This window comes from Rhinichthys klamathensis, unplaced genomic scaffold, assembly GCF_029890125.1.
Source record: "Rhinichthys klamathensis goyatoka isolate OS25496 unplaced genomic scaffold, OSU_Roscu_1.1 h1tg000221l_1, whole genome shotgun sequence".
NCBI lineage: Eukaryota > Metazoa > Chordata > Actinopteri > Cypriniformes > Leuciscidae > Rhinichthys > Rhinichthys klamathensis.
The window spans coordinates 628,471-655,486 of NW_026606745.1; the positions used below are offsets into that span (position 1 = coordinate 628,471).

Here is a 27,016-nt window from a genome sequence, read left to right on the forward strand (position 1 = left end):
ACACGAAAGATTAGTGCTAATCTAGCTTACTGCATCACTGTAAAACTGAGGGCAGAGTTCTGTACTGCATAACTGTTGGTTCATTTGTTTACCTCTTTGTTCATGCACAACAATGGCCTTATATGTGCAGTTTCTCTCTCACCATCAAACAGTGCCACGTCAAGCACTCTGCAGTCATTAGCGCATAGTTTACCATTGAGGTTTTCAGAAAAGTGGCCATTGTCTCTTTCTAGTGCAGTTACTGATGATGTATTTTGTATCAGTGAGATACTACAATTATAATAGGTTTTGAAATTTTGGGCAATTGTCTAAAAATATGTCTATAAAGTTTTTTGTTAATTTTTATTTCATGTTTAGTTATTTGTTGAACTAAATGAGAAATGTTTCCTCTGCAACAAGCTGAAGTAAGATACTTTTCAGTTAACATCTAATTTATTTATTTTTTAAAATGTAATGAAGTTAATGTGAGAATTTATTAATTCATGTATTAATCGCTTTTTTATTGCCAATGTGTGAACAGCTTGTAACAAAACTTAAAAAACAAAACCTTCCCCGACTTCCTAGATTGCCTGTGCCTGTAGACTGATTTACATATGAAAGACTCGGGATGTTTTTTCCGGGAAAATCAAAAGGATGTGATGTGCGCTCCCGAGAGCCTCTCTTCCGTACTGACACATGGAACGAATGCTTGTACAATGTTCAGGATAATATGCCGAAAGAGATATTCTGTAGTGCAAAGAAAAGAGATTCATTCAAACTATCTCGCATAACCAGATCTATATAGTTTCAAATATACTTTATAATCTTCATAACTCGACATAAGTCGACATTATGCTGGTAAATTACAGAGCTTGCGCAAACATATCCACGTCACTATGATCTGATTTTTCTTTCTGCTGCTTTCTCACCGCTGTCATTTTTGTTGTGTATTTATTATTATGTTATTAAGAGGAAAGTACATTTGAGAGAGAGAGAGAGAGAGAGAGAGAGAGAGAGAGAGAGAGAGAGAGAGAGAGAGAGAGAGAGAGAGAGAGAGAGAGAGAGAGAGAGAGAGAGAGAGAGAGAGAGAGAGAGAGAGAGAGAGAGAGAGAGAGAGAGAGAGAGAGAGAGAGTACAAGCTATAAGTTGCTAGCTGCAGTTCACTTAAGGGCCACCGGTGTCGCTAATAACAAGGGTTTCTGAATTCTACACATAGCGTACATATTATTGTGTAACTGGTGATGACAACCAGATGCCTTCTGATCAAAGTGAGCCTGGCCGGACTAAACAAACAGGTGAACCCTTAAAAGCAGTGGAGAAAGTGAAAAGGATTTGGGTGGCTGAGGGGGTCAGTGTGAATAATTGTTCCTCTCTTTTAAAGAGGTCCCATGCTGAGAGAAGGAATATAGTTTTGACAGCTGTCAGACCCATCCAGAGACAAAGTGCAGTTAGTGGGTTTTGTTTGGGATGGATTTGTTAATGACTAAAGCACATGAAAGGCCAGTGTTCATTGTGTACCTCTCACTTCAGGACTGCATGGAGGAGATTAACCTCTTCAGCGAGAACAAGAGCCACCTCAAGCAGCTGGGCGAGCAGCTCCTATTGGCCAGCGACAAGGCTAAGGAGGCAGAGATCCATGGGGCCTTACGTGATGTCAACGACCGCTGGCAGCACCTGTTCGACCACATTGAGACCAGGTGAGCAAAAAACAAAAGAGCCACACTGAACTGAACTCCGAATAATCGCTATTTAAATCAATTTCTTTCATTTCAGCCTGGTGTTTGCTATTGCTCGATTGATTAATGGCTGGTCGTTGTATCTCCCAGTGATCAAAGCTCTTTGTTTGTTTGAAAGCCTTTCATTTCTGGTTTCCATTCAAGGATTGATTGATTCATTCAATAATTTGTGCATTTATTCTTCATTTAGACCTTTTGGTGATAACAAAACCATTGATTACACATTTACATTAATGTTTGAAGCATTTAACAGATGCTTTTATCCAGACTTCCTTAAAGCGCTTTACATGTGAGGCTGTTGTGATCAACAGATTGTTAGCAAGTAGTTCAAAAAGTCGCTGCTGGGAAAATAACTGTTTCCTGTGCAAATACAAACATGTAATTGTGCATGAACATCTACTGTTGTTAGAACGGGCTTATCATATAGTGCTATGATTGAGAGATACAGATGCGAAAAGCCTTATTTTTTTCTTTATTTTTTTCGTCCGTTTTTTTCTGTATGGGTAAACTCTTATTTGCTTTGAGGTCAAATATGGATATGAAAAAACTTTTCATAGGTATAGTACTAGGAATGCTTCAAATGATCAGCCACTGATCTGTATTCTTTGATTCTAAATGTGGTCTCTCAGTCCGGATTTTCTTATATGTAAGGAGGGGGGGCGTCATGGACAAAAGGTTGGGAACCACTGATCTACGGAACCAGTAAAATGCTCTATATCTTTCACAGACCTGAGACCAACATTAAAAATGCATACACCAAAAATAAATGGCAATCGGAATGGGGTCAGTGCTTAAACAACAATTACGTGAAATAAATCTTGATGTTGAGAAAAAAATATATTCCCTTTTGTAATGCATCCAAAAAAAGGAAAAGAAAATAAGTTAGAGTATTAAGATCACTAAAACTTAAATAAAAGTAAATGAAAGTGTCAATACACAAACATACACATACATATAAGCACATAACAAAATTTATTAAAACTTCCACTAAAATAAATTCAAATAAAAAAATCTAAATAAAAGCCAATTCAACATGAATAAATATTATAATTGTATGTAAATAATATTAAAATAACACTGATGCTGTTACAATGTTTAAATATATGATATATATATTTTTATTATTATTTTAATTGATCAAAGCTCTTGAGTCTGCATATACTCAATAATTCCTTCAGCATTTTATATGATCTTCAGTGATGGTGATGGTTACCACAGCTGGCACATGTGCTCTCGTAATCGTTCTTTGGAAAATGGCAACTGAGGCCATGTCCACACGGACACGGGTATTTTTATAACCGGAGTTTTTCCTACAGCGTTTAAAAAAAAAATCCCGTCCACACATGCTCGGTCTCCGTCTACATGAAAACGTAAAAACACGCAATCAAGTGCGGTCAAGAGCATGCCACGCCAGCAGGCGGTGATATAAACCTTAACCCTAAAGCCACGTTGGCCAATCAGAAGCGCAAATCTGATGTCAAACACAGCTGATAGCGGCGCACACTCTACGGCGCAAGGCAAAAACCCTGGTTTCACTGTCTACACGACAACACTGTAACCGGCGTTTCTGAAAATCCTCACCCTGGCAGGGGTTTTCAAAAATGTTCGGTTTCAGTGCGTTTTCGTGTGGACGAACGGCCGAACCGCGTAAAAAAAGTCACGGTTATAAAAATACCCGTGTCCGTGTGGACAGGGCCTGACTGATATGAAATAAATCTAAAGGTGACCTATAATTCAAAATTGAATTTACCTTGGTATAGTCAAATAACAAGAGTTCAGTGCATGGACATGACATAGAGTGAATCTCAAACTGGACTGTTTTCGCGTTCTCATTTAATTCACGTTTATGAAAAACACCCCTAAAAAACGGTCGGTTCTCCACACAATACCGACTGTGACGCAATAGTCGGGATCATTAATATGTACGCCTCCAAATATTTGCATAATGCCAGCCCTCAATGCCAGGCGGAACTGCGCAGCCGAAGTATTTTTTAGTTCCTTCATCTGAGCCTCTGAAGAAACAATGGGTTAATTTTATTTTCTCTGGAAATTTCCAAACATTTCACCGACTGTTTCCTCAACTTGGGCCAATACAGAGCTGGCCTCGGATCGAGCTACCAAGCAACACTTTCTGATGTGTAATTGTTCAAGTTCAGACAGGTAATCTTTCTCTCAAAATCGTTCAATACTGTTTATGCATCAGTAAGTCAAGCCAGTTCTATGGACTGGTGCCTTGCCGCGGCGGAACAGCTTGTGAGTCTCTATGACCCTGAGAGCTATGCTGGCGGGGGCCTTGTACCCCTGGTAGCTTCAAGCAAGCCAGACAGGTCAAAGGCGAGAGACAAGACGAAATCCAGTCCACCCTGCTAGCCCGGCAGCAGGGGCTGGTATGCTGAGTATCAGATCGTGCCTGCTGTCACAGCACCTCAGTCGGTCTGTCTCAGCCGCCCGGTGAGCAGAAGAGCACCTCGCCAATGGTCACGGGGCAATAGACCTAGTTAGCTGGTCACTGCGGGGCAACTCATAACTACACCAACCGTCACACATCTGTGTTCCGTTGGAATTTGTAGCATTGAGTCCAGAGGTGGAAGGTTGACCTGGGCGAGCATCCTTTCACTTAAATGTTTTGCCCGGGCGCTCTCTACTATGAGCATCTCATCTCTTACTATATGCAAGTGAGACATGGACAACATACAGGAGGCACGAACATCGCCTCAACGCCTTCCATTTTCGCTGCCTTCGTTCCATACTGGGTGTATGCTGGAAGGATCATGTGCCAAACTCTGTCATACTTGAGAGAACTGTCCAGTTTATCTGGACACTTGCCAAACTCGTTATGAAATCAATGACGCACGTTACTGCACAACGAAGCTCTTACTGTATTTACATCATCGTGTTTGCATTGGTGAAAGCAGAGAGAGTGCAGAAACTGCTTTGCAATGATAAGATCTTCATTCTCGCGATCAACACACTGTCATCTGCTCAATGCTCATCACGGCAACATTTTATGTGATGGGAATAGATCTAAATACTTTAAAAACATCTCACGATTCGTTAATCTCGATAGCTGTTATAGTAAAAACGTATAATAGCAGTAGTAAAAGTATTCGAGAGAGTTTCACATGTAATGCATAGCTATTTCATATGCAAGCATGTCAGCCAATCACAGCAGTGGCCGCGGTTACACTGAATCCCACAGCAGACACGCCCCTTCAAACAGAGTGTTCAAATCAGAGGCTAAAAGCAGGCTAGGAAAAATGCCATTTATTTCTAAATTATGATTATTTTTTATCTAAAAAACATACTAACATTATAAGGGTAACCCAGGAAACATTATAAAATAATAAAAAAAAAACATTCTAGGGCACCTTTAAGTTGGAGTATTCTGGCCACTCAGGCATCTCTGGTAATAAGCAAGCAGACAGTGCTGCCAAATAAGCATTATCTACAGAACCAGTAAAATGCTCATTTGTACATACCGAGTGTATGAATCATGTGGTCCTAAGCAAACAGAAAAGAACTGATACCTCTCAAATTGTTTGTGACGTCAACAACCTCTCATGTAATTGGTCAGTCTTGCTGCGGTGTGACGTGCTCTGAAGCAGGCAGATGGTGCTAATATTGGAAGGAAGGGGGAATTAACGTAGCCCTCACTAGTGTCGTTTGCTTCGGCTTTGCCATATGGCATGTTCAGGCTTCTGTAGTCTGTTCTAGTCCCTCTGTATAGCTCAGATTGGGTGGAGGGGGTTGCGGGGGGCAATGGTCTGTCACCTCATATTAGCTCTTATGAACAGGGGCACAATGGGGCTAAATGGACAGTATGTACTCAGGCACGCTATAATCACAGCCGGCCATCTGCAGGTATGGCCGTTCAGACAGTTTGAGAGGTCACGCGGTCACTCAAACAGCGTAACCAGAAGCTTCACACTGTCACACTTAAATGGTTCTATCTAATCCCTATGGGACAAACAACCTTTGTCTGTGTTTCACGGTGATCTGACCTGGGGTTATCAGACCTTTTTCTAGTCATGTTTTGCGCCAAGTGGAGCGTGTTGAACTTTGACATGATTGTATTACTAGGTTCCTGCCAAACTACAGTCTCAGATACCAAAGAAAAGATTTATTTGACTGATTTATAATAGGGTTAGTAGGTTTTCTTCTTAAAATAATATGGCACACAATGTTTGTTTTCACAGAAAATACTTTTTTTTTTTTTTTTTTTTTTTATCTACTGGAGAGATTATGTAGGACTTTTGGACACAATCAGATTTTCATCAAAACGTTCAAGTTCGTTTATGGTATTACAACTTTTTCCAAAAATGCTCTGGATTCTAAATGAATATGCTGCTATCTCTATCTCTCTCAGGGTGAAAAAGCTGACAGAAACCCTGGTGACAGTACAGCAGTTGGATAAGAACATGAATAACCTTCGCTCTTGGCTCACTCGCATTGAGGCTGAGCTGGCCAAACCCATTCACTACAGTATCTGCCATAGTGATGAGATCCAGAAGAGACTGGCAGAGCAACAGGTCAGCAAATATATATAATACAAGATCCTGGTTCAATCAGTATAAATAATACCTAAATATCCTTAAACAATGCATATTTCAATATTTTTTTATTATATAAGGTTTTTTTTTTTTTGTGGTGCAGATGTCAACACAGCACAACACTTAGAAACAACTATTAATCATAAATACAGACAAAGCTTGTTTTCAGATAATATTTTTTGAATTTGAATTTTGTCTTGTGGGACTGGCAGATTGGTGTTTATTATTAAACAAATTTTTATATTAAATACATAAACAGGTGAAAGAAATCGAACATATGTGCTTATATGTGCGTTTAGGACCTGCAGCGTGACATTGAGCTGCACACTGAGAGGGTGGCGTCTGTGCTCACCCTGTGTGACGTGCTTCTGCACGATGAGGACGCCTGCAGCAGCGATGGAGAGAATGACTCAATCCAGCACACCACGCAGCGCTTGGACCAGCGCTGGAGAAATATCTGCTCCATGTCTCTGGAAAGGAAGCTGAGGTACAGTATGGCCATTTACCCTAGATGACTCTAAACTCAAACACACCATCACTGCTGCTTACAGATATTTAGTCAATCTGTTGCATCCCTTTATGGGAAGGAAATCTCAGTTCACTCTCGATCCAGATTAAGACACCGCTTTCTGATTCACCTACTGTGTCTGGGATAGCTGTAAATGTTCTATTGGCTTGATAAAAGTTGTTCTTTTTAATACCCCACACACACACACACACTATTTGTACTTTAATGTACATTTTATATGTATCATTATTATAAAATATTAGGTATATATATATTTATTTACACATACATAATATATAATTATGTCATAAAATAATTAATAATTACAAAATTATAAATAAAATATTAAATTGTTATTATTGTAAATATAAATTTAAATAAATGACTACTTGTTTTTAATCACTTTTGCAGGATTGAGGAGACTTGGAGACTGTGGTGTAAATTTCAGGAGGATTATTCTTCATTCGAGGACTGGTTGAACGTAGCTGAGCGCTCCGCTGCTGAACCCAATTCATCAGACGTCCTTTACACTGATGCCAAAGAGGAACTCCAGAAATATGAGGTTTGATTCCAACAAAATGCTCAACTAAGAGCCTTTGTGCTACAGAACCATTATATATACGTCATTTAGTGAATCTCAAATGTTTAATCCTGCTGCTTTAGGAACACAATCAGTTATTAGGAGAATATCAGATCCCTGCAGTTCCCCTGCAGTTTCTCATTTACTGAATGTTTAGTCATTCAATATATATAATATATATCATATATATTGTGAAAGGTTTCTAATGTTTAAAACACACATGTTAGTTTTTATGGTCATAGTTAGAAGTGTTTGGTTTCTCGTCTTAGGGTTCCCAAAGGCAGGTACATGAGAGCCTGCCCCAGCTGGAGATCATTAATAACCAGTACAGGCGACTGGTATGGGAGAACCGCACTGATGCTGCCAGCAGTCTCAGGACCATGGTGCATCAGGGGAACCAGCGCTGGGATGCACTCCAGAGGAGAGTGGCTGCAATACTGCGCAGACTCCGGGTGAGGACACTGACACACTTTTTTATGTTATCTATGCGTTTATATTTCCCTGAGTGCCCATACAAACCTCTCCCAAATATTTTTCTCATTCAGCATTTTACAAGCCAGAGAGAGGAGTTTGAGGGAACTCGCGAGAGCCTTCTTGTCTGGCTGACTGAGATTGACCTCCAGCTGACCAACATAGAGCACTTCTCAGAGATCCATCTTCAAGACAAAATGAAACAGCTCAAGGTTAATCAACAGTGTTTCATTCATTCAGTCATTTAATCAGTCCGTAGATGAGAACAAATGAATAAAATGACAACCAAATGTACATTTTAGGTGAATTTAATTGAACTATATTACCCTCCCCCTCCAGAGTTTTAAGAAGGAGATCACTCTGAACACCAATAAGATCGATGCTCTGATCGTGTTTGGGGAGGGTCTGATTCAGAGGAGCTGTCCTCTAGATGCCGTTGTGATAGAAGATGAGTTAGAGGAACTGCACACGTACTGTCAAGAGGTGTTTGGCAGAGTGGCCCGATTCCACCAGCGCCTCACCAGCCTCCGCCTGGTATTATTTACATTAACTTTTCTTTTCATTTTCTATACAGTGGCCCCTAACATATTTTGACATTTTGAGCCCCTTTGGAGCCTATCCACTGTCTTTTTGTGAAATTGTTTTCTTGAAAAGTGTGTTTGTGCTATATTACCATTTAAATGTTTGGGGTCAGTAAGATAAAAAATGAATGCTTTTATGTAGCAGGAATTGATAAAAAGTAAAGACATTTAGGATCTTACCGTACAAAAGATTACCGTTTCAAATAAATGCTGGTTTCCACAAAAATAGTAAGCAGAAACTGTTTTTCAATCGGTTTTTGATCAAATAAATGCAGACTTGATGAGCATAAGAGACTTGAATGATAGTGTTTTCTCTCTGAAATCACTGCAGGAGCAGCCAGAGCGGTCCAGTGAGAAGAAGAGCACCCCTGCCTCCAGCCAGCCCTCCATGTGCTTGTTATCACTGCCTCAGGAGCACTCAGGCCGTGAAACCCCCGTCAGCGTGGATTCCATCCCTCTAGAGTGGGACCACACCGGAGACGTTGGTGGCTCTTCTTCACTTGATGAGGAAGTGGATGCTGCATTCTTCTCTGCCCTGTCAGGTAAATACAAAATTGGCCAAATCCAGTGCCTTGTTCTTCCTTAGAATTACTTATTATATCGAATTGGTACCTGTTGACAGCAGTGTTTCCTGGCAGACTGATAAAAATCTGTGCACACAAAAAAATCAGATGCGGATCAGATGCAACTTTTGCCAGTTGTATGTCCATTGGCATGTCATCTGAGGCCGAGACATACTACTGCTTTAGCCATTCCTTTTCTCTCCCTCCAGATTTAGATGTCACAAAAAACCCTGAATTTTCACCTGAGGTGACAGTCATCTTTTGGTGAGCCTTTAGGTAGGCCTCCATGTCCCTTTACATGTACTTGGCTTCAGTTGTGCACAAGATCTCATTACCTTTTTTTTGGTGCATTCACATGTGTCCAGTACCCACACCTCCCAGCCTCTCATTCCCTTTCCACATTATTCTCTCTCTCTCTCTCTCCATCCTGTTCCGTTCCCACACCACTGTCGATACTTTTATGTATTGACTAGGTTTGCTGGATCATCAAAGGCCTGGTATTTTTTTTTTTTTTTTTTTTAGTGCAGGATTTTCTCTCTCTCTTAAATCAAAAGATGCAAGTGTCCTCCCCTCACCCTGCTCTGCTATGTGCTCTTATCATGAAAGACTTGGGCTTGTGATTAGGTTCTGTTGGTTAAGAGGAGGGCTGAGAGCTGGGCAATTCCAGATCTCAGGGAGTTTTTGAGAAGGTTGTGTCCCCAAGGCTCATCACAGCTCAGTGCACCTGCTCATCCCCCTCCACAGCTTTCATGCTCATGCAAAAGATAATAACACTCATTTAATCTAAACTGCGCAGTCTTGAAGTTTTGCTCATTACTGGAGAAGCGTACATGATGTACCACCAGTGTGTCACTATGTGAAAAATGTTTGTTTGATGCTTTTGCTTTTAAATGGGTTGTACTTTTATCCTGAAATCTACTTATACTTGTTTTTTTATGCCAATAACATTTGTGTAAAACATATTTTATGTTTAATGACCATTTTCCACCCTGTCTCTGGTCCTTTGAATTGAATGGCCTGTTTTTACCCCTCTGCCTTTAAAAAACACAAATTGTGCATGGTAAATGGGTGACAGAGCTTTGTTTGCTAAGACTCATGCTGTGGATTTGCTGTTGGATTCAAAATAGTTCCAACTTCACCTCCAAGATCGTCTGAGACCAGCCACCCGGAAAGCTGTTGCAACAATCGGTTTGCATAACCAAAGAATTTCTGCACAAACTGTCAGAAACCGTCTCAGGGAAGCTCATCTGCATGCTCGTCGTCCTCATCAGGGTCTCGACCTGACTGCAGTTCGTCGTTGTAACCGACTTGAGTGGGCAAATGCTCACATTCGATGGCGTCTGGCACTTTGGAGAGGTGTTGTCTTCACGGATGAATCCCGGTTTTCACTGTATAGGGCAGATGGCAGACAGCGTGTATGGCGTCGTGTGGGTGAGCGGTTTGCTGATGTCAACGTTGTGGATCGAGTGGCCCATGGTGGCGGTGGGTTTATGGTATGGGCAGGCGTATGTTATGGTCAACGAACACAGGTGCGTTTTAGAAATATTGATGGCATTTTGAATGCACAGAGATACCGTGACGAGATCCTGAGGCCCATTGTTGTGCCATTCATCCACGACCATCACCTCGTTGCAGCATGATAATGCACGGCCCCATGTTGCAAGGATCTGTACACAATTCCTGGAAGCTGAAAACATCCCAGTTCTTGCATGGCCAGCACACTCACCGGACATGTCACCCATTGAGAATGTTTGGGATGTTCTGGATCGGCATATACGACAGCGTGTTCCAGTTCCTGCCAATATCCAGCAACTTCGCACAGCCATTGAAGAGGTGGATTCTGATTAAGGAGTGGACCAACATTCCACAGGCCACAATCAACAACCTGATCAACTCTATGCGAAGGAGATGTGTTGCACTGCGTGAGGCAAATGGTTGATACTGACTGGTTTACACTACTTGTGTCTATTTTCTTTTAAAGCCCGAATGAAATGTCTGTGCAGAGCATAGAGTTAAATCTCTCTCTCCCTCTCTCACACACTCACAGGACAGAATTGGCTCTTTGAAAACATACCTGAAAGGCAATCCTTCCAGATGGACTCCTCCTCAGCTATACCCACAAGCACTCATTTTAAACAAGGCTACGTAAGTATATACCCTTTCCTTTTTAACCATGTTTTAACCTTTTTAATTTATAAGTACATAATTTTGCATGTTGTCCTCTTACCCTTGCAGACTTTGCTAGCATAAATGTGGATTCTCAAGTAGTATCAGCATGAAGGGTGATTGATAGTAGATTATTCATAGTTTTATGTCACGTGACTGGTGCACAGTGCAGCAAAGGCCTGTCAATGTTCCATGCTAGTATAAAAGTAGGCACATGTGTGATGTGTATGTGCACTCTGCAGGTCCAGCTGATGTCTGAATGCAGCGGCAGCATTAAGAGTATGAAGAGGGTTTCTATGATCCTGGATGATGAAGAACAGCAGGAGGAACAAGGCCTCACTGGCCTCAGCACTGCAGACAAACAGTCAGGTACAGACACAGAGGGACATGAGGATGTCTGTCTAGTACTAGTCCTTTTTTGTCTAGTGAGTCATGTAACAAAATTCTTCACAAATAGTTTTGTACAAGCACTGATCCAGATCACATGTACAGGGGAAGGCTTTTTTTTTTTTTTAGATGAGTATAAAAGCATAAAGACTTATTTATCAAAAATAGCACATACTGTAATTACAGCCTCATGCCACCTCATGGATGGATATATAGATAGGTAGTTGGGTAAACACATGGATGGATAAATAGTTGAATGAGTGGATGGATGAATGGATCAGTGGATGGGTAGATAAATGAAGGAACGGTGGATGGGTAGATGGATGGATTGGTAAATAGGTGACTGGATGGATAAATTGATCAATTAATGAGTAGGTAGTTGATAGACATGAAGGGATGGATAATGAAATGGTTAGATAGATAGATAGATAGATAGATAGATAGGATGGGTAGATGAACAGGTAGGTAAGAGGTTAGACAAAGGATGGATGAATGGATAGATGAGGGAAAAGATAAGACGAGTGGATAGGTGGATCAACAAATTTATGGATGAATTGATGGATAGCGAGTTGGTTAGACAAATGGAGGAATAGATGGATGGATGGATCAGTGGACAAATGGATGGATGGATATGTGGATAATTAGATGGTTAGATGAATGAAACAAAAGTATGGAATAGAATAGTGTCCTGTGAATGTGTCCTCTATTCTCCGCAGGAGTGATCGAGCGCTGGGAGCTGCTGCAGGCTCAAGCAGTGAGTAAGGAACAGTGCTGCACCAGAGACCCCCAACAGCTGACCTCTGACCTGCACGACATCACTTCCTGGCTGGATCGTGTCACCCCTGAGCTGGATAGACTGCAGAAACCCGAGACATCTGCCAGTGTCAAGGTTTTAGAAGAGAGGGTCAAACAGCTTAAAGTGAGTGTCACAGTTACAGTACTACACTGCATCTAATCAAATGTGAATCGTTACAGATACACCTTCATTGATGTTCCTAATGCAATTAATATTATTGATGATGGTAGATTATTCATTGTTGTCAGTCACATTACTGGGGCAGAGACCTGGAGGGCAAAGCATCCATTGAACTGTAGCACAGGCCTGTCAATTTTCCATGTTTCAAACCATGAATATTTAGATCTCCTCTCAAAAGAAGAAAAACAAAGATAGTGAACACATTACAAGCTCTCCAAATACAGCACCTGTCATAGTATTTCAGTCACTTAAAACAGCTGGACATTCTAAAACACTTAACATGACATTTTTTTTTAACGTGGCTTAATGTACTAAGAAATATTAACTTCAGTATATTATATATACGTATTGCTGATGCATACCATATACAGGTAAGCTGATGAGCCCAGTATATGAATGCAATGCACTAAATTTGCAGTCCTAAAAAGTTTTCTTTATAATGGTTGTCTTTGGAAAAAATGCCTAAAGTGAAACTTTCTGGTTTAGTTCTAATGAATTTGGTCCTCCAATTTCACTGTCTTAATACATTAAGCCACATGAAGCATTTTCTTTATAATTTTTTTTTGTTGCATTTTAGCACTTTGCCTTTATAATCTGGGCAAATCTGCTTGCCTGTATCATCAATTAGCTGTATACTGACTTTTAATGTCTTAGTACATTTGTACTTAGTACAAACCGGGTACAAAATAACTGGTGGACAGCGGAGGAAAGCCTTGTTTTGCCCTGCTATAATGGTGTGATGTCACGTGAAGACTGAATAAATACAGTGACTAGAAAGTAAAAAAAAAGAAATTATTGTCTTCACACGCTGGTTTGTTTCTCATTACGCAGGAAATGCAGAAGACATTCGCCTGTTATAAGACAATGATGCTGTCTCTGAACCTGGGTGGGCGAGAGCTGCAGCAGGGGTCCACTGGACATGAGCTTCAGGACGGCCTGCGAAACATGAATCGCCGCTGGACAGAGGCTTGTGCAGGCCTTGAGGGATGGGAGGACAGTCTACGCAATACCCTAGGACGCTGTCAGGTGATAGAACCCTCAATGAACGTCTATCGAGTTTGATGTCACATGAAACTTTAACGCTCATCGCTGACCATCTGCTCTCATGTAGGAGTTTCACGGGATGGTCCACTCTCTTCTGCTGTGGCTGGCCCATGCAGAGAGCAGGCGCTACACAGTGAACATGGACGACCCTTCTGTGCAGCCCTCCATGCTTCAGGAACACAGGAACACGCTGAAGGTGAGCCAGAGAAACCGGCTGAAACATCAGCTTCTCCGTCTAAGACTGTTCAGGCATGGATATACCATCTCTAGTTAGTGTTGTTACTCGTGTGCTGAGCTTTTGTTTTGCGCCCCCTGGTGGCAGGATCTGGCCGAGGAGCTGCAGGGCAGGCAGGAGCAAGTGAGCTCCCTGCAGGAGATCGTCTCCGAGCTGCTCCCCGAGGCTGCTGGGGAGGACAGTGCTGAAGCCAGGGAAAAACTCCACGTCATCGGAAGCAAACTACGACTGCTGTCACGGCAGGTCGAGCAGGATCTCCAGATGATTCAGGAGAGATTGGTAAGGGCGTTTTGCTAAACATTCTCGAGTCATTTACACAACAAAGAGTAATAGAAGGGACGCTAACTGAGGGGACATTTATTTCACAATTGGTAAAAAGAATGTTGTACTGTGTCACTTCATTGCAACCCATGAATGAATAATATCCATTTAAATAACACTGTCTTTATAAGCACATTTTGGTGAAAAATGCACTGATACCTATGGGACTTTCTGCAAAGCTTCACTGAAAGAGGGGATGGAGCTTTCCGGTAATCAAGGGTCAATTAATAGTCAGTTTATGTTTAACATTTTAATCAAACCTTGAGGATTTATTAAAACCTTGAACATTTTAAGTCATCAGAAGCCCATTTCTCTTCTTCTTCTTCTTCATTCATAGACTTCTTTTTTTTTTATCATTCATAAGTTTGGTTTTTGTATAAAGAAATTAATACTTTTTCCAGCAAGGAGGACACATTAAAATTATCAAAAGTAAAAAAATCAAAATAAAAAAGTGTTTCAAATAAATGCTTCTGAACTTTCTATTCATCAAAGAATCCTGAAAAAAGCTAAAACATAAAATTATAAATATAATAAAAAAAGTCTATTAAAAATATTTTCAATAAAATATTAAGCATCACAACGGTTTTCAACTTAATAATAAGAATACGAAATGTTAATAAGAATAATAAGAAATGTTTCTTGAGCACCAAATTTGCATGCTAGAATGATTTCTGACGGAGCATGCGACTGAAAATTCAATGTATTAAATTAAAAAAGTTGTTAAATTGTAGTATTTCACAATATTACTTATTTACTGTATTTTGCTCAAATAAATAAATAAATAAATAAATGCAGCCTTGGTGGCACAAGAGACTTCCTTTAAAAACATAAAAAATCTTACCAAACCCAAACTTTTGAATGGCTGTAAACATTAAAATGATTTGATCTAAGAGCACATTTCCCCCCCATCATGTCAACAAGTAAATGCAATGAACCAAGATAAGGCAGTTAACTGTTCAGTCATACTATAATTCATGAGCACGTAATATACTTTTAATTGAAATATTATTTAGAGTGCTAGGATCTGGCCGAGTAGCTTCATTTGTGAACTCTTCTCTGTCATGTGCTTGCAGGAGAACACAGCTGATGCTGCAGGAGACAGGATATCCACAGAATGCTCTCGGTACCGTTGCGCACACACACAAACCATTTTTAATCAATAGTTAGAAAGAATATATTAAAAAAGTGTAGAATATAAAAAAATATGCACAAAAATGCATATACCCAGTATTTTTTGTGTACCACAGTACCAACATTACATTTTGATTTGGAAAAATAGAGCAGCAGTAAAAGTAAAAAAACAAACTTCTGTTTCAGGTCAAAGCGTGAGCCATCCCCTCAGCGTTCATTCTTCTATCGGGTCCTGCGAGCGGCGTTCCCTCTGCATCTCCTGTTCCTCCTGCTGCTGGTTCTGGCCTGCTTGGTCCCTCTTTCTGAAGACGACTACAGCTGCACCCTTTCCAACAATTTTGCCCGTTCTTTCCACCCCATGTTACGCTACACCAACGGTCCTCCTCCCACATGAGTCCCTCGTCAACTCTTCTCGTGACTCAGACGTGCGGTGGAGCACCACTTTTGTCCAAGCAATATTTTTAATGGTTGTATTTATATAATTGATTTTATACTATTTATTCCCCTTTGAGAGCCATACTACTGAGATGTTTTTTTGTTGTTGTTAATGTTGAGTTGGATGTGATCTAAAAAAAAATTTTTATCTTTTCTTGTCACAATGCTGTAAAGTCAATCATTGTATGAGCTTGAATGTAAATCACTGATCTTTTTTCTTTTTTTTTATGAAATATTTCTAGATTTGAGCACATCATGCACTGATTAAAGATGATAAGAGTTTGCAACTGGAAAGGATGATCTTTTCATCCACAGTTTGTGATGACTTGATGGGTGGCTGCTATTTTGGGGATTATGGGGTCTCATTTTTCAAATTTGATATGGTCTGAATCAACTGTATTTGCAAAGCCCAAAACAAAAATAAATGTCAAATACACAAAACATTTTAATTCATCCCAGTGTAAATAACACGTTGTTACATATGCGCTGCAAGGTAGAACACAAAGTTTACAGACATTAAAGTTTAAAAACCTTTTACAAATTAAACACATGTTGTGTGTTTAAAAAATAAACATTGTCTACTTAAAAAAAACCTGTGTTACATCTGCTTTTTAATTCTTAATATTTGACAAATTGTAAATTCAATATTAACACTTCATATCAAAACAATTCAAATTCAAATGGCTGCCGGCAGATGCCATAACTTTTATAAATACTTTTAGTCCCATTTGTGCAATTATTAAAATGAAGTACTTTTAACATATTTTTTATGCTTTTAATCTTCAAGGTAGGTTTGCTCTTCTATTTCAGAGAAATTTTAAAGTGCAATATCAAAAGTATCGTGATCTTACAAACGGAAAGGTTTTCACAGTGGAACAAAATGGTGATCAATCTAGAAAATGTATAAATGTTTTGTACAAGGCCTTTATGGTGTTAAAGGGGTTTACTGGGTTTGGAGCAGGATGATTTTTTTTTTTTCTATTTTCTTTACACAATTTGTCAAAAATAAAGTGACAAAAAAAGCTTCGGACCAGAATTTAGTCTTTGATCACACTGCACACAAATCTCTCTCATCGTCCATACTGTCATTTTACAAGTGATGGAATCTGATGTGTTTTTTTCTTCTTCTGAGAGTGTCGTCAATAGCGGCTCTATCTACAGCAGTTGCTATAGTGATGCTATAGGCATCATGGTGCTGCTGATTTGTTTTAGTTTACAGAAAGCTTACTGTATAGAAAGAGAAAAGAAAAAGTAGAAATTGGACACCGTGTCCATCCTGTCTGAAAAAAAAAAATAGATTTCACATCAGAACATTCAAGACATCAGTGATGTTTTTCAACTTGTGAAATCCTATTCCACGCTTTTTGTGTGGCTTTTTTTGTTGTCCATCCTCCCGGAACTACAGATCATTCTTCAGCACTGGAGAGAAAGAAGAGCAATTTAATGGGATTTCTTTCTCTTTTTTTAAGGATTTTAGGAAAGATTTTAGCTGGCAACTGCCTGTAAAATGAAATGTACAAACTAAATCTTTTATAAACCTTTCTGAAACTCACCTGATAGAGTTTAGGGTCCATGCTGAGAAGTGCAGGTGAAGGCCCCCTGGACGCCTGTGCTCTCTTTGGGAGCAGGACCCGAGTGAGACAGACGTGAGCCGTGCATGATGTGAGCGTCCAGCATCTCCAGGAGCAGGTCATACAGAGGAACCATCTTCTTCATCTTCATGCAGTGCAGGTGGTCCATGCCTTTGTTACTACAGATGGTCAGTGGAAGGTTTTGCACAGGTCGAGAGTTACAAATGCACACGACACCACAGAGACAGGTTACAAGCTCAGGAGTCTTCTACACAGTCAAGCTAACTTTGAAAAGTAGTTAGCTAAACTATAAGATACTTAAAGTAGTTCAATATACTGCCCTACAAAGCAAAAAGGCAGTAACTACGCAGAGTGCAGAACTGAGAAAAATGACTTTAAAGTTATCCTGTCATAGATTTTTGGACATGTGGCTGTTTTGTTACTTTATATTAGCTTATTCTTTGTACATATCAATCAGTAACAACAGGATAACAGGATAACTTTAAAGTCATTTTTCTCAGTTCTGCACTCTGCGTAGTTACTGCCTTTTTGCTTTGTAGGGCAGTATAGTAAGCTAACGTTTTGTAAATGAGGATAGCTATATTTAGTAAAGCTCAAGTAGCTAACCAGATTAAAGCAAAAGTTAATGTATTTTAAAATATATAATTATCAGATCTAAGTTAATCAGAGCTGTATTTCTCTAATTAGTAAGCAAATGCTGCATTTGTGACATGGTTCAAAAAGAGACTATTCTATATTTCCATGAACCATCTAAAAGAACTGATTCACCACACTGATAATTGCTAGACAAATTAGCTATTGGAAAAGCTACTTTAAAAACAGATTAACTACTGGGACACTGAAACGTGTAGTTAAATAAGTAGCCTTGATACTTTTAGACAGCTATACCCCAAACTGAAAAAAACCCACGCCTGTAAATAATTGATGTTTTAAGTGATGTTTCAAATACAGCAGACAATGCAAATGCAAATGCAAAAATAGCGAGTAGCAGAATGTGTCCAAATGAACTGTAATTCATTCTTTTTCTTTTTTTTAGGAGACTTAGAGAAATAAATGTTGCCGTATTCAGACAAATGACTGTGTATGAAGCCAGACATGCAGAGTGAAAGCACTGCATTTATTGTTTGTACCTGAGGTGCCTTATGTGGGAGAGCAGCATGAGCAGATGGGCTAGTCTGGTGGAGCGCTGCTGAAAGCTCAGGCCCGTCTTCGAGATGGCCCATACCAGAGCATCCGTCACCGAGTCAAGCAGACACAGCAGCTTCGACCGCCTCTGGAGGTCCTCTCCTCCCTCCGACGAACTCAGACACATGTCTGCAATGACGCACAAGCGCAAGTTCACAGAGATTCGAGCCATGATGAGAAATGTACAGCCATTTGAAATAATAGAGGGTGATACCCAAATAAGCATCCAATTTAAATAATATCCAGTTCAAAACCAACGCAACATCTGGAGCGATCAAAAAATTGACACAGAGGAGACAAAGTGAAGACAGCTGTTGGGGGCAGTGTGAGCGTTTTACTGGCCTTGCCAAGACTCCCTTTAATTAATGCGGGGATAGTAGTAACCTTCTGAGTTAGGAGCCAACACTATTTATTACGGCTCTCTGGAGGCCAGGCGTTTGTTTGGCCTTATGCCACTTGATAGAGACACTAGAGAGGAAAGGAAATGAAGGGGAGTATGATTGGTGCATGACACCAGCTGGAATCGAACCTGCTTTTGGAGCTTAAGTGCTAGGCCACAACAATAATTTATGATAAATGTACCGGAGACCAGCTAGTAAAGAGCTGTGCAGGTAAACCTCACTCCCCAGGCTTCAAGAGAAGCGCTAGAGGCTGTGGCGCCCTGCCATGCCAGAAATGCCTGATCGAATCCTGCTCAAAGTGGTGCGAGTAGAACCAGAGGGGTTACATTGGTGCTGTGACCCGGGTGGGATGAAGGTTTAGGGGGCCAGCTAGCAAGAGCTGTGCGATTAAACCTCACTCCCCTGGTCTCAAGAGACACAGTAGCAGCTGACGCTAGAGGCTGTGGTCTTTAGCGTCCTTGTTAGCGCACCCGCCTCCCATACTGGAAACGGCAGTTCGAATCCCATTCAGAGTGGTGCGAGTGGAGGGGTTACTTTGGTGCCGTGATCCAGATGGGAATGAGGTGTAACAGCGGCCAGCTAGTAAAGAGCTGTGCGGGTAAACCTCACGACCCTGGCTTCAAGAGGCGCATTAGAGGCTGCGGTCTTTAGAGTCCTGTTTAGCGAGCCCACCTCCCATGCCAGAAACGCCGGTTTGAATCCCAGCCGGAGCGATGCGAGTAGAAAAGGAGAGGTTTCATACACAGACCCAAAGGAATGCAGTTTGTTTGTTCCTGAAATGACAACTGTTCATCATACTAGATTATTATTATTTTTTTACTTTACAATCCAGTGCTAGAGACAGAATTTATACATTTGCTTACATATTTCATTTTGCCAGTTTTTTTGTTGCTAAAAAAAATCCACAATTTACCAAATTATACAACTATAAATTTACAATTTTGGTTATTGTGCAATATTACTGATAGGCTGTGTCTAACAGTGTTAACTGATATATAAAACAAATACACTACTATTCAAAATTTTGTCTCAGCAAATTTTCTTTTTAAAAGAAATTCATACTTGTGTAGTAGCCCTGTGGAAATTTGTTGAAAGTACATCTATATTATTTTACTTTTCTTCAAAATGTATCTTTTATATTGTTTTGTTTATATATTTGATTTATATCTGTACTCATCAATATTTTTGTTAGAAGTGTATAAAGTTTCTAGGCTCTGATTGGGTATTTCACATGTCAGTTTGGTTTGGAGAGCGATATGATAGGCGAGAGGGGGCGGGAGGAGAGAGTGAGAAGGGAGGGAACGAAGAAGAGGAGATAGGAGGAAAAAACAACAACAACGACGACACGGTCACGGAGTGTGACGCAGTTACGATTTGAGTGTTCATTTGTTTTTACTAATAATAGTGAGTCTATGTAATTTCGTACAGAAGTTAAAGTGTTGATATCCTACATTAGTTCATCGTGAGTGTGTGTAGTTTATACTCGCGAGTCGCAAATGTGACGCACTTGTTTTTCACGAGTGATTTGGATTAACCGAAGACTGAGCTCCTCCGGCCACGGTGGATTTCAATACCAGGTAGCCAGCGCTTCAGGTACCCTGGATTGCCTGGAAGTTCCCCTGGCCTCGTCGGATTCCCTGATCGGGACCGCACGGCGAGTGTCGATCTTTTTGCCCATTGCAGCGAGGTATATTCTCCTTCCTGACGCTCTCTGCGTTGCTCCATTTTTCGTGGGACTGTGATGATGTGAGCATGACAAGCGTGAGTAGTATTTTCCATTATTGTTGGCTCTAGTAAAAGTGATGCGGCGATTTGTATTTTTTCCGCCCCAACGCACACAAGCGTCGTTCAGGCCTGCATCTAATTTTATTTGTTTACTTTATTGGGACTATTTTTGACATTTTATATATTTTTCCCAGAGCCTGGGCCCAAATTAAGTTTAATAACTGTCTGAAAAGAAATGTAAAGTGATGTGAAAGTGTTGAATATACTCCAAAGAGTTAACTGTGAGTAATGTAAAGTTATTTACTGTGATTTATAACTGGTTTTGGAGGTTCATTTCACAACTTGAGTTAATTGTCAAGTAAAAGGGAAACAAGTGAGTATTTCAAATTGAGTCTTTATTCATTTTTTCTTATTACGTGATTTACTGATTTCTATTCATTTTACCTACACTATACTATTACTAGCCTGGCAAGCCAGACCTACATCAAGATGTTAGGTCTGGGAACTCACAATTGGCATACCTCAATCCGAGGGGCGGGATAAACGGTTGTCTTTCAATATCCCTTGGCACGCAATAGGATAGCGCTACAACCAACCAGAGCAACGAACGGCTGTGGCTGAGTGAGTCCCATGCGTTTTTCCCATAGACGGTAAAAGAAATGGACACAGCGACCCCATAGACTTCAACGGAGAAAAGTGAAGTCAAATAGAAGCACTGACTTCCTGATTGCCAAGCGCACTGCGCAGGCTCAACCTGAGCTTGAAGACGTAGTTGTGACGTGAGAAACCTGACTGACAGTTGTACGTCTTCTAGTAGCGGTGCCAAGAGGAATCTGAATCATTCCCTTCTGAATCTTGCAGAGCCGGAGATCGTGAGTGTTAGCTGTCCATGAGCTCGCAGCAGGAGCAACTTTATGACTCTCTATGGGCTTCTCCCTTGACTTCATGCCTCCACGTCCCCCGATTGCGTGTGAGCTTCTACATCTGTCTTTACGGTCATTTCTCTTCTATGCGACAGAGAGTCGCGTGTTATGACGCAATCGTTAGCCTATTTTTACAAAAACTGCTTCTACGGGGCCACAACGTAAGATACAAGGTAATGGAGCCTTTTATACATTGTCGTGTTTCTTTAGAAATAAATAATGGACAAATGGAGTCTTTAAACGTCTCAGATGTAAAGTTATTCGCTGTCAAAGTGACGCAAAAATGAATGGGAGTCAATGGAATGCTAACAGCAGGTGAAGGCTTGTTAGGCAATGGCGGCGCCCGGGGAGACTTCAGTTTCCGGCTGGTGGATTACCCCCTTGGTTTTTCCACCAGCGGAGCTAGTTGGTATATTCAACTTTTGCCGTATCCGGTCGTCAAAACTCTGAACACATCTTCCTTTTTTAGGAATGACTTAAGTGACGTTCTCTTAACTCCAAGTCATCCAGAGTCGCGGCCAAAGCCGATTCGAAAGACCGCTGTTCGCCAGCAGCATCTTCTTTGTTTTCAAGCAGAGAGAAATCACCCATGGAAATCACGCGGAACCGTCATCATAACTCTGCCGTCATTATGTTAACCCCACCCACCAACTCTACACGATCTGATTGGCCGGACCAGTTTTTGTTTTTTCCAGCTCAAAAGTCTATGGAGAGTTGCTAGACCACAATTTAATGCAAAATAATTTTTGCTGCCGCTAGGGTGCGTCTAGATTTCTAGGCTATACTATTACTACATCAGTAACGAACCCAGGGCACTTGAGATATTGATAGAGTGCTACACTTGTATTCAGCACGGATGCATTAAATTGATCAAAAGTGACAGTAAAGACATTTATAATGCCACAAAAGATTTCTATTTCAAATAAATGCTGTTGTTTTCTAACCCTATTCATCAAGGAATTTTTATGTTGATTTGCAAATATATGCAAAAAAGATTGTGATAAAAAAAGTAACTCATGGATCAATATTAAATATTGGGATTAAATATAATAGGTCCTATGAGGTATAATGTGTCATGTGACTAATAAACGCAATTTTTTAATATATAAGTATAGTGAAAACTTATGCTAGTCTCTTTTTACTTCTAACAGAAACACCTGAGATATTACAATGAGATCAAAACATGCACATTCATTATCATTTGTTTTAGTAATACATGTAGTATAAATGCATGCACATTTCAAAAGCCCTTTAATAAGAAGAGCACTTACTGGAGTTAAGGAGGATCATGGCTTTGAGACACACGTACTCCTCTCTCTGTAACTTGAGTTCTCTGAACCTGGATGTGGCTGCCAGCAGCATATCGAAGATCTCCACAAACCCCTGCACACAGCTGCCTTCGTCCCTGCCGAGCACAAAGACCTTCATCAGTCTCACAAATAAGCTTACCTCATCAGAAACACGGGACCTAGCATCAATCTCAAACCTAACTAGCTGTATTCCAAAACCTGGCACCTACAGAAAGCACGAATGCTGAATTCTACACAAAGCGAAATGGCTAAGAGGTGCTACAATTGGACCTGCAGCAGTGAATGAGACCAGGACGGCGCTAAGACTTCGTTAAAACTTGTGAGAACAGAGAGAACAAAGATACAGCTACTTCCATTTCGCATTAAACCAGACTTATTCACAACCTAAACATCGGGGTGCTAAATAATTGAGTCATTGTACCTAACTTTGTACCTATTATTTTAGGGAATTTGTATTTGTGTAAAAAAAAACTGAGTATCATTATTGACAGATGTAGTCAGAAAGAAAAGAAAAAATCACACAGTTTCTTGCCACTTTTTTAATTATTATTATTATTATTATTATTTATGTTGACAACATTCACCAAGTTCAACTTATGGACCCAGTTGGCTATGATACAATGAATTCCTTGTCCAAGCCCATGAAAATACAGTAAATGGCTGGCGTCAGATGCATATTTACAGCAAACCCACCCATGACTAGAACGGATTGGAAGAGTATAGTATAGTCTGCAGAGCATCTGTAACCCTGGCCACATTTTTTTTTTCTGGCGTTTTCAAATAGAGACGTTTTAACTGATGAAACGTGAAGACAAACGGATGATAGCGATAATATATCTGTGTTCATCAAGCTATCTCAGGTATTTTCATAAGAATTATGCATGTCTTTAAAGGGATAGTTCACCCAAAAAGGAAAATTAGCCCATGATTTACTCACCCTGAAGCCATCCTAGGTGTATGTATGACATTCTTCTTTCAGACGAATACAATCTGAGTTATATTAAAAAATGTCCTGGCTCTTCCAAGCTTTATAATGGCAGTGAATGGCTGGAGAAAATTTGAATCCCAAAAAAGTGCATCCATTCATGATAAAAGTGCTCCACTTTTACTCCAGTGGGTTAATAAAGGCCTTCTGAAGTGAAGTCATGCGTTTGTGTAAGGAAAATACCCATGTTTAAAACTTTATAAACTATAATCACTTCCGCCAGACGGCCTACGCATCGATTTACGATGAAAGACTAACCCCTGACCCGACGCACAGCGTAATGACGAACGTGGAAGCTCAGAGGAAAGAGCTAAACAAAACACAGGTCGCGAATTAGCAATTTTGTAGAGAAATGTCGGATGATTTCTATATACCGGTAATAGAAGAGGAGCTTCAGTTTGTTGCACAGCCCTATTTGTTTAAACCGCGAGAAGCGTCTAAGCTTATGATTCTCCTACATCCTACGTCATACATGCGTCACAAGAGGGTTACTCTTGTGACGTAAGTCAATTTGCGTAGTATGCTTACGGTCGTCTGGCGGAAGCTAGTTATTTTAGATTATAAAGTTATAAATATGGGTATTTTTTCTTACAAAAACCCATGGCTTCGCTTCCAAAGGCTTTTATTAACCCACTGGAGCCGTGTGGACTTCCAAAATCACACAGCCATTCACTCCCATTATAAAGCTTGGAAGAGCCAGGACATTTTTTTAATATAACTCTGATTGTATTCGTCTGAAAGAAGAATGTCATATACACCAAGGAGGACTTGAGGGTGAGTACATTTTTGGGTGAACTAACCCTTTAATGCAATGCTAATCAACATAGCTTGTTAAATAGAATTTAATAAAATAATTTATTCTCACTCTTAAGAACCCGATGTGACGTGGGTGTCACAAACACTAATGATCATTGGAAAAGGTTTTTTTAAACGATTATACCTCACTTTCAACCCAGGAAGTCCCTAAGGGACATATAAGGAACATCCAGGTTCAGTCATGTGACAATGTGTGCATTTTTGTTGCCATGGTAACATTTCCAAAATGGTGGTCTGTCTTGTGTGCACATGTTGCAGTGTCAGCACTTTTTAAAGATGCTTATTTTTGTTACTAAAGGTATGTTTCAACCCATGCAACAATTCTAATGTTTTAATAACATATCCTAGATTACACTTGACTTGATTTTAAAACGTTTCTTGTACAAATTGATATAAAACAAGTTTTGCAAATGTTGTTGTGACATATGTGTCACATCGGGCTTTTAACAGTAAAACAGTAGGTGGAATTTTGATGTGACGTATGTGTCACATTAAGAAAAATGCTAATGAACTGCTCAAATAATTTAGCTGATTCAATTATTTTAGTATTATATATATTCTGCTGCTCAATTCAAAGCATATTTTAAACAAAAAAATGTCAAATTAATAACATTGTTAAAGGGTAACTAAGCCCCTGATCAGAGCCTGACTCCACCCACTGGCAATATTTGAAAAATGCTGTAAAAGTGGGCAGAGCCCAGCGGACGGAGGGGCGTGCACCTGAGACGCATCTCTCTGTAGGCATGGGTGTGGTTAGCTGGTGCCTGCTTACCTCACAGGGCACCACAAATTGAAAATTCAACTGCAGTAGCCACCGTTCAACCTGAAGAGGACAGCACTCAGATGTTTTTACACCATATATTGTAGAATTAAAACACTTTATACCCAAATGTCTAAAAAATGACTTGAATCAATGAACAGCAATAATAAAGCCCCAGTCTTACAGATCATTAACTAAAGAAAGTTGGTTTAGGGTTTACCCTTTTATGAAATGTATTTTGAAAATATGTTGCATAGCTGTAACTAAAACAGCTATGCAACATATGGTACAAAACACCATATTTATTGTTATTCAGTTTGCACATTTTCGCGTTGTGAAAAAATAATCAAAAAATGTATTTCTGGTTAAACCGTATACCTGAAAAGGTAGAATTTTGCAATGTTATTGCACTACATGCATGTTCAACATGTTGACCTCCGGTGTGAGGTAGTTATTTATTTTTATTCATTTTGCACATTTTCGAGTTGTGAAAAAATAATCTAAAAATGTATTTATGATTAAACCGTATAACTGAGAAGGTTAACTTTTGAAGTTACAAAACAGTTGTTGTAAAATGTAATGGTCACAGTTGTGTGGTTTTGAAATATGTGGCAAAGCAAATAAAATGCAAAAACTATTACTTCTGAAAAAATTTTTTTTTTATTTATCTTCACAGAAAAGTAATAATTTAGAAAATGTTGTGGAAAAGAAAATAAACAGAAAAAAAATGTTATTTAGCAAGAAAACTGACCAAATTATTTTTTTTCCAAATGCATCATAAAAGCCCAATGTGACATATATGTCACATTAAAAATGCACCATAAACGCCCAATGTGACATATATGTCACATTACAGATCTTTGACAAGGAGTGGTTGTTTTTAAAAAACAACGGCAGAAACATGTTTTAAGTGGTCCAATTAGTCTGTTTTATATGCCCCATAATTTTCCTATAAGGGGAAATTGGTCCGGGTTCTTATGGGTTAAGAAGCAACATGAAACCACAGAAGTTTTTTTTAAACATGACTGACATGTATTGTGATTTTGGAGCAAAACATGATATTAAATTGTAGTGTTTGATGGTATGCTAAGCAAACATACTAGATTTTCCTGTTGTCAAGAGCGATTGTTTTATTACTAATTTTGAAAAGTAAGTCCAGGTCAGATCATTTGAATGTTTTCATTTGAATCATTTCATAATTGAAAGCAAAGAAGGTTGAGTGAGAGGTTCGATTTAAAAAAAAAAAGAGAGATTTTTTCAGCTTTGTACACAGTTTGCCTCGTACATTTAGTTGAACTGTATTGTTAAAGAGGGGGAGCTTTACCATTTAATTGAACTGTGAGCATGTACCGTATTTTTTTGCACCCGAGTCAGACCCGTCAGTGAAGCGCTTTAGATCTGTCTGTGATTGGCTGAAGCGCAGGGCTCCCCCTCAATAGTAAAAAAAAAAAGTGCCTGTCAAATGCCAGCTCGCTCGCTCAAAAAATCTACTTAAGTACTGTAACAAAAGTAATTCGTTTCTTTCTACCTCTGCAGAGAAGCCATGGAAGGATCAGTTTCTGTCTTCCCACAGTTGTACTGGCAGCTTCCCACCACACCAAGCCTCACACTCGCTGTGACACATCTGGCCAAAACGCTGATTTTGTTTCACAGCTG

At 39.8% G+C, this 27,016-nt stretch overlaps 2 protein-coding genes across 2 annotated transcripts in view; one reads left to right on the forward strand and one right to left on the reverse strand.

Moving 5' to 3' along the window:
- The window catches only part of LOC130097528 (nesprin-1), a 104,078-nt gene extending 88,437 nt beyond the window's left edge, over positions 1-15,641 (forward strand). Inside the window, exons 86-101 of the mRNA XM_056264402.1 lie at positions 1,510-1,676; positions 6,082-6,244; positions 6,565-6,752; positions 7,185-7,335; positions 7,623-7,805; positions 7,899-8,036; positions 8,164-8,358; positions 8,737-8,947; positions 11,016-11,113; positions 11,377-11,503; positions 12,238-12,440; positions 13,329-13,523; positions 13,609-13,737; positions 13,864-14,055; positions 15,171-15,220; positions 15,415-15,641. Of these exons, the coding sequence (XP_056120377.1) occupies positions 1,510-1,676; positions 6,082-6,244; positions 6,565-6,752; positions 7,185-7,335; positions 7,623-7,805; positions 7,899-8,036; positions 8,164-8,358; positions 8,737-8,947; positions 11,016-11,113; positions 11,377-11,503; positions 12,238-12,440; positions 13,329-13,523; positions 13,609-13,737; positions 13,864-14,055; positions 15,171-15,220; positions 15,415-15,622 (2,598 nt within the window). The 3' untranslated portion in view covers positions 15,623-15,641. The remainder of the gene's footprint in view (positions 1-1,509; positions 1,677-6,081; positions 6,245-6,564; positions 6,753-7,184; positions 7,336-7,622; positions 7,806-7,898; positions 8,037-8,163; positions 8,359-8,736; positions 8,948-11,015; positions 11,114-11,376; positions 11,504-12,237; positions 12,441-13,328; positions 13,524-13,608; positions 13,738-13,863; positions 14,056-15,170; positions 15,221-15,414) is intronic.
- Positions 15,642-16,090: 449 nt separating this feature from the next.
- The window catches only part of esr2a (estrogen receptor 2a), a 30,490-nt gene continuing 19,564 nt past the window's right edge, over positions 16,091-27,016 (reverse strand). Inside the window, exons 8-11 of the mRNA XM_056264427.1 lie at positions 22,761-22,894; positions 18,386-18,569; positions 17,217-17,413; positions 16,091-17,082 (exon numbers count right to left, since the gene is read on the reverse strand). Coding sequence (XP_056120402.1) covers positions 17,227-17,413; positions 18,386-18,569; positions 22,761-22,894 — 505 coding nt within the window. The 3' untranslated portion in view covers positions 16,091-17,082; positions 17,217-17,226. The remainder of the gene's footprint in view (positions 17,083-17,216; positions 17,414-18,385; positions 18,570-22,760; positions 22,895-27,016) is intronic.